This window comes from Diaphorina citri, unplaced genomic scaffold, assembly GCF_000475195.1.
Source record: "Diaphorina citri unplaced genomic scaffold, Diaci psyllid genome assembly version 1.1 scaffold2418, whole genome shotgun sequence".
In the NCBI taxonomy this organism is placed as follows: domain Eukaryota; kingdom Metazoa; phylum Arthropoda; class Insecta; order Hemiptera; family Psyllidae; genus Diaphorina; species Diaphorina citri.
In genome coordinates, this window is record NW_007379842.1 from 1,094 (window position 1) to 8,694 (window position 7,601).

Here is a 7,601-nt window from a genome sequence, read left to right on the forward strand (position 1 = left end):
GTAAAAGAATGTGTCCCGGCCAGGGCGGACCATTTTCTGACCACACTTTTTCGTTTTCGACTAATAAGCATGGCTGTAAAAGAATGTGTCCCGGCCAGGGCGGACCATTTTCTGACCACACTTTTTCGTTTTCGACTAATAAGCATGGCTGTAAAAGAATGTGTCCCGGCCAGGGCGGACCATTTTCTGACCACACTTTTTCGTTTTCGACTAATAAGCATGGCTGTAAAAGAATGTGTCCCGGCCAGGGCGGACCATTTTCTGACCACACTTTTTCGTTTTCGACTAGGCATGGATGTAAAAGAATGTGCCTTGAAATAATGCGAAAGCAGTTTCTAATTTTTTTCTTCAAACTAGCTAGGCTCTTACAATAATTTTCCAGTAACTAGTGAAAAATAATGTTCTTCTGAGACCATGTTTTTTTTTCTGGTACAAGCAAAAATGCCTCTCTCCCGCAGTACAAAATATAGACTTTACAAATGTTTCAACAAGTATAAATGTACATTATAAAATATTATATTGAAAGCCACAGTGGTACTTTTGAAGAAACAAAATCACAAGGCGATACAAAACTCCCAAGGTCATCTGCGCGCGCATAACTTCTCAGAAGATAACATACACGGGGCACAATTTATCTAACAGGGGAACCTGATGGGAACTTATTGTGGGCATAACTTCCTTTTAGGAGAGGAGAGGTAGGAGAAAGCGTATCCAAATCCCCATGAAGACACTCGGACACATCTTTTTTCTTTTTGAACGCCTGAAATCAAAGGGGAAATAAGATTAACTACCTAAACTCTTGTGGAAAAAAGCCTTTTTATGGCTGATCTTGGGGAAATGACAAAAAGTATTTCTTTGGATTAATTGAAAACTCTGGTAAAATCGGCCATCAATCTGAACAATTTATTCCCTTGAAATTGGAGCCAACTAGAAAAACAGAGACGTATTTTTCAAAGCGATCTATCTCAGAATCTAGAAGTCTCTACGAAAAAGAAAAAGAAATCCTAGTTCCTCACTTTGAACCATCTGAATAAGCACATAAAATCTTTAGAGATTAACCCTTTATGATTCTCACCTTGCATCAACCCGTGTGTGTCTAGGACAGTGCTGTCCCTCCTGTGCCGCAACTAGAGTAGTTTAACCCTGTCTAGTTCTTACCTTGCATTAACCCGTGTGTGTCTAGGACAAATGGAACGAGTGCTGTCCCTCCTGTGCCGCAAGCCGCAGTTTTTGCCGCATCACCTCGACGCTAGAGTAGTCCGGTAGTTTGAGATAGTTGACGCAGGTCATGACGGATGGTAGAAAGCCGTCTGCGGCCAAATCGGACTCGAATGTCTTGCGTACGATGGTCAGGGGAGGGGAGAGAGCGCGGAACCCTAGGGGGAGAAGAGGGAGGGGGTAATTAGTATTAGATTGGTAGAATTTAAACCCATCTGAAGGATCTGAAGGCTGGGTTTACCCCTAAGCCTCTGAGTGGGCTTTTTGTGTAAATAAAGTGCTTATTTATACTGCTCGCATAGAACTGAAAAGTCCCTTTACTCCAGCAGTAGGCTACTACTATTATTGTGGTCAGATTTATACTGCTCGCATAGGACTGAAAAGTCCCTTTACTCCAGCAGTAGGCTACTACTATTATTGTGGTCAAATTCTCAATTTGGGGGATAAAATTCCATACCTCGGCTGGGATTGAACCCACTTCTTCCTGTCAAAGCTATGACTACTTGTATTGTATTGTATTGCAAACTTGATTTGAAACTGTACAATGATTGCGAGTTTCTAGGTTCTTCTTCTCCTTCGCCTTTTCCGGTGTTCAGACGGGGTCGGCGTTTTTCGTCAGCCTCTCAATCAGCCCTAGGGTGATTGCTTTGGGCTGACATTTGGTTTTGGCTACAAAAAATTTACGAGCGGATGCCTTTCGCGCTCAACCTTTGCTATTTCTTTAGCAAGGGAAATTTCAGGCTGGTATCCTCCCTGATTAAAGTCCCCCGGGCAGACTATTTTCGTTCTCGGAACGGCTGGCCTTCACCTATCCTGTACTCGTTCTCTTTTCGATTTCGGGGTGATAAGACCTCCATTAACATAGTTCCCTCCATCAAACCTCTTTTTTATTTTTTCAAGGTGTGTTTGGTTTAACTCTTGAGGTTTTTTGAGCTATGATTTGATAGAAATAGTCCAGTCAAATAGAATATATAGTCCAGTCAAATAGAATATATAGTCCAGTGAAATAGAATATATAGTCCAGTGAAATAGAATATATAGTCCAGTGAAATAGAATATATTATAGTCCAGTCAAATAGAATATATAGTCCAGTGAAATAGAATATATAGTCCAGTCAAATAGAATATATAGTCCAGTCAAATAGAATATATAGTCCAGTCAAATAGAATATATAGTCCAGTCAAACTCACCTCCTACAGGCAGACGAGGAGATCCGGTCACAAACTGAAGAAAGTCTCTCTGTTCTGGGAAATAGAATATATAGTTTAGTCAAATAGAATATATAGTCCAGTCAACTCACCTCCTACAGGCAGACGAGGAGATCCGGTCACAAACTGAAGAAAGTCTCTCTGTTCTGGACTACTATAGCAAGACAGAACATGGAATAGATACTTGATGGCTTTCGAATTGTGGTTGTAGCCATGGTCTATTCGACAGCACTCCATCAGGGTCTTCATGTCCCAGGAACTACCTCCTGAAATGATAGGAACAGAGAAGAGGGGGGATGAGTTTTTATGTTGGTGGTTTAATCCACTTCGTTTCGTTCAATTATTCTATACCTCTTTATTTATTTTGACAGAAAATTCGTCTGAAATGCCCACCCCGGTACTACAGTGCATTTCTTCAGGGTGGTTCTTTGTTTCTTACCTTTTTTTGTGGGTTACCTCAGGGTTATTCTTACCTCTTACCATACCTTACCACTTACCTCAGGGTTATTCTATACCAGATATACAAATGTGTTTTTTTTTAAAAAAAAAAAAAAAAACATCCAAGTTATTATCCTGGATTCACATAACAGGGGGGAAAAACCATCTGTACAGGGAATTGAACCAAAGACCTTAAGAATTCTTACCCCAATTCCTGTTCACAGCATTGAGTACTCGGAGCAGGGTTAGTACGGGCAGACAAGCGTCGGTTATCGTGACGCTAGGGGGCAGAGTGTCGGACAGGTAGGGGTCGAGAGGAGATCGGGACAGGGGCACCAAGCCGTCGGACCAAATTTCGTCCGCTTTCCGTTTGGACGAGGACTTGCCGCTGACTGATTTGCCTGAGGGAGAAACAGAAAAAGTTACGTGAACAGGACAAAAAAAAGTTATGTGAATTTGAATAGGAATTTATTTTATTTATGACTTTCAGATTCTGTAAATTGACAAATACAAACAACAAGCACAAAAACATAGTTTCATCATTTATCATTACTGTAAAAAGATCCAACACATGCCTAGGCACATTGGATCTTTTTAACTACGAATACATAAGCAAGACACAGTTGATGGGTGGCAGTAGCATTGTAAATAGTTTGGGTAAATATCAATCGAAATAGTGTGGACATTATTCTGTATTCATTATTCTGTATTATACCTTCAATCTTCAAGATGTCCAGACTATTTCGAATGGTATTTTAAGAGAATATTTATTTAATTTATCTTTTGTTTGTTGCTTGTCAATTGTAATTTTCTGTGCTGTTAAAAGTAAAACAAAGTATCTTTTTTTTATATAAAAAAGTGGCATTCCGATCTTAGCGACCAAGTCTCACGACTGAGTCGCTAGCTTAACAGATGTTCGTTCTCGGAACTGCTTTTTTTTCTATCCTGTAATTGTAATTTCGTTATTTGGCAAATTTAGTAATTCACCTCAATGGAATAATAATAAAACAAATAGTTGTAAGAAAGAAAAAAAAAAAGAAAGTCAAGATGGATTGCTTGGACAAAAATTCAACTCAAAAAGAAATAACAAAATAAACTTCTACAATACTCTAAAAAAATTAAAACTCAATGAAAACACAGCAAATTGAATTTGGAAAAAATAAAATTGCTTCAAAATCATTGACATTTTCAGCGCTTCGAGAAAATGTGAGCTATTGGGAAAAAAAAATTGAAAATGAAACCCGAAATAATCGGGATGAATCTGAAATGAATGGCCAGGCCCACAGAGTTTTGGTTTAACTCTTGGCTTAAACAATCTGATTGGCTGAAAAGTTTCAAATCAACCAATCAGATCAATTCATAAATTTTTTTAAATTAAAACGAGTTCATACCCTGATTGTGGCCCCGGTAACAAGCCCACAGGAGACTTAAACCGGGCTTAAACGGGGACATTACCCTTTGTTTAGACATGCTATAGATTTACATCCAAGTATAGGTAGAACAATAAGGAGGTCTATGGAAAGAAGGCCTATCATACTGTTTTCTACTGAATGGCCATTCTTCATAAACCTCCCATGTGAGAGGCATTTCTGCTGAAACTCTGAAAAAACATGTCCAAAAATTGAGGGAGGAAAATAGTTCGGTGCAAAGTTTTACATTTCAAGTTGGAACTTTGAAAGGGTGTTTCATGGGCAGAAAGCACCAACTCTCAACTCGGAGGTGCTCAGTTCAAATCCCGGCCAGGGCGGACCATTTTCTGACCACACTTTTTCGTTTTCGACTAGGCATGGATGTAAAAGAATGTGCCTTGAAATAATGCGAGTTGGTTAAACAAATTTAATACGTGAAATAAACAGGGAGAGAGAAAAGCAGAAACATATTATTATGTGACAAATACAGGGAGGATCATAAGTTAGGAAACATTTGTCTCGCCATACCCTCTTATAAATACCAGTGTACAACAAGCTGTGGATGAGATGAAAGGGAGGAGCAGGAGCAAATTTAATATGTGAAATATATCAGGTCCTTTCTAGTGTCTAAACTTAACAATAAAGATAAGAGTTTTCTTCTTCGTTTACTTTGTCTTTTCCCACTCAAGTGGGTCGACAGTTCGTGTTTGTGTTTTCCTAGCTGATCGATTCTGGGAGAGGCTGTAATTCAAGTTTTTCTCCTCCAGGTCTTCTACAAGCGCATTGAGCAATTTCAATATATTTTTTAGAGGTTTGATTGAGGGAACTGTAACTGCTAAGGTTTTATCGTGCCGAAAGCGAAGAAAGAAGACAGGGTAGGAGAAGGCCAGCCGTTCCGAGAACGAACCTTATCTGTTAAGGATAAATTCCGCCCCAGGGAGGAATCGAGCCCGCGACCTAGTGGATCCTAATTATTTTTTTCTTCAAACTAGCTAGGCTCTTACAATAATTTTCCAGTAACTAGTGAAAAATAATGTTCTTCTGAGCCCATGTTTTTTTTTCTAGTACAAGCAAAAATGCCTCTCTCCCGCAGTACAAAATATAGACTTTACAAATGTTTCAACAACTATAAATGTACATTATAAAATATTATATTGAAAGCCACAGTGGTACTTTTGAAAAAACAAAATCACAAGGCGATACAAAACTCCCAAGGTCATCTGCGCGCGCACAACTTCTCAGAAGATACCATACACGGGGCACAATTTATCCAACAGGGGAACCTGATGGGAACTTATTGTGGGCATAACTTCCTTTTAGGAGAGGAGAGGTAGGAGAAATCGTATCCAAATCCCCATGAAGACACTCGGACACATCTTTTTTCTTTTTGAACGCCTGAAATCAAAGGGGAAATAAGATTAACTACCTAAACTCTTGTGAAAAAAGCCTTTTTATGGCTGATCTTGGGGAAATGAAAAAAGTATTTCTTTGGATTAATTGAAAACTGTGGTAAAATCGGGTATCAATCTGAACAATTCATTCCCTTGAAATTAGAGCCAACTAGAAAAACAGAGACGTATTTTTCAAAGCGATCTATCTCAGAATCTAGAAGTCTCTACGAAAAAGAAAAAGAAATCCTAGTTCCTCACTTTGAACCATCTGAATAAGCGCATAAAATCTATAGAGATTAACCCTTAATGATTCTCACCTTGCATCAACCCGTGTGTGTCTAGGACAGTGCTGTCCCTCCTGGGCCGCAGCTAGAGTAGTTTAACCCTGTCTAGTTCTTACCTTGCATTAACCCGTGTGTGTCCACAGAGGTTGGTCAGAAACAAGTCACTGTTTTAATGTAAAGTCCAGTCCTAGAACAGAGATAGCTTCCTCTTTCTCCGTCGGAGTTAGGTTGGAATCCGCCTCTATATTTGCCTGAAATTCAATTCCATCAAAATAAATCTCAAATTCTTTGTGGTAAAGCAGAGTTTTATCACAACTTTCGAGGATATCACAACATTACTAAGTGCCTCCTTAACAATCAATTTCAGCAATCATCTTTTTTTTACAATGATAATGCCGCCACTGGTCGCTCCATTAAAACAGCTACTCAGTTGTCCTCACGAGGCTGAGTACACCCCGAACTCCAAACAAAGAGCCGAAAAAACTTCGACTCCGTCAGGAATCGAACCCTGAATCTCCGGTGTACAAGCCTAGTGTGATACCCACATGGCCACGGAGGTTGCTCCTGTTGAAAATAAATGATTCTAATATATTCTTCTTCGCCCTTTCCCGTGTACAGACGGGGTCGGCGTTTTTTGTCAGCCTCTCAATCAGCTTTAACTAGGGTGATTGCTTTGGGCTGACATTTGGTTTTGGCTACAAATTTTACACACAACCTTTGGCTACACTCAACCTTAGCTATTACATTTGCTAGGGAAAATTCAGGCTGGTATCCCTGTTTAACGTCCCCCAGTCAGACTAAGGAAGATTTCTTACCCCAATTCCTGTTCACAGCATTGAGTACTCGGAGCAGAGTTAGTACGGGCAGACAAGCGTCGGTTATCGTGACGCTAGGGGTAGGATTGTAACAATAATTATTTTTTTTAAAAACATTTTATCCTTTAAATCACTACATGAGTTATACTACGAAACCAGACCAAATCACTAAGCAGCCCAAGACATAGCTGGGGATTGAACCCGACACCCTTGGATTAGGAAACAGAGATGATTTGGTCTGGTTTTGTTGTATAACTCATGTAAAAAAAATAATAGTGCTTATTTATACTGCTCGCATAGGACTGTAAAGTCCCTTTACTCCAGCAGTAGGCTACTACTATTATTGTGGTCAAATTCTCAAATTATATTGAGGATAAAATTCCATACCTCGGCTGGGATTGAACCCACGCCCTCCTGTTTACCAGGCGAGCGCCTTGACCACTACACCACCAATGTACCCACACTTTGCAAGTGAATAACTGTGCCAATAAGCCCTTGAGTAGAATAACTGTGCCAATAAGCGCCTTGACCACTACACCACCGAGGATAATGATTGAAAGGTTTTTTTTATGAACTGTATGTAGGATTGTAACAATAATTATTTTTTTTTTTTACATTTATCCTTTAAATCACTACATGAGTTATACTACGAAACCAGACCAAATCACTAAGCAGCCCAAGACCATAGCTGGGGATTGAACCCGACACCCTTGGATTAGGAAACAGAGATGATTTGGTCTGGTTTTGTTGTATAACTCATGTAAAAAAAATAATAGTGCTTATTTATACTGCTCGCATAGGACCCAAAAGTCCCTTTACTCCAGCAGTAGGCTACTA

The 7,601-nt window shown here is 39.5% G+C and overlaps 1 protein-coding gene across 1 annotated transcript in view; it reads right to left on the bottom strand.

The window, feature by feature from the left end:
- Positions 1 to 128: 128 nt before the first annotated feature.
- Positions 129 to 7,601, bottom strand: part of LOC103518892 (E3 ubiquitin-protein ligase TRIP12-like) — a 16,368-nt gene continuing 8,895 nt past the window's right edge. The window contains exons 6-12 of the mRNA XM_026830562.1: positions 6,115 to 6,200; positions 5,924 to 5,933; positions 5,558 to 5,669; positions 3,072 to 3,266; positions 2,520 to 2,693; positions 1,159 to 1,376; positions 129 to 760 (exon numbers count right to left, since the gene is read on the bottom strand). Coding sequence (XP_026686363.1) covers positions 1,180 to 1,376; positions 2,520 to 2,693; positions 3,072 to 3,266; positions 5,558 to 5,669; positions 5,924 to 5,933; positions 6,115 to 6,200 — 774 coding nt within the window. The 3' untranslated portion in view covers positions 129 to 760; positions 1,159 to 1,179. The remainder of the gene's footprint in view (positions 761 to 1,158; positions 1,377 to 2,519; positions 2,694 to 3,071; positions 3,267 to 5,557; positions 5,670 to 5,923; positions 5,934 to 6,114; positions 6,201 to 7,601) is intronic.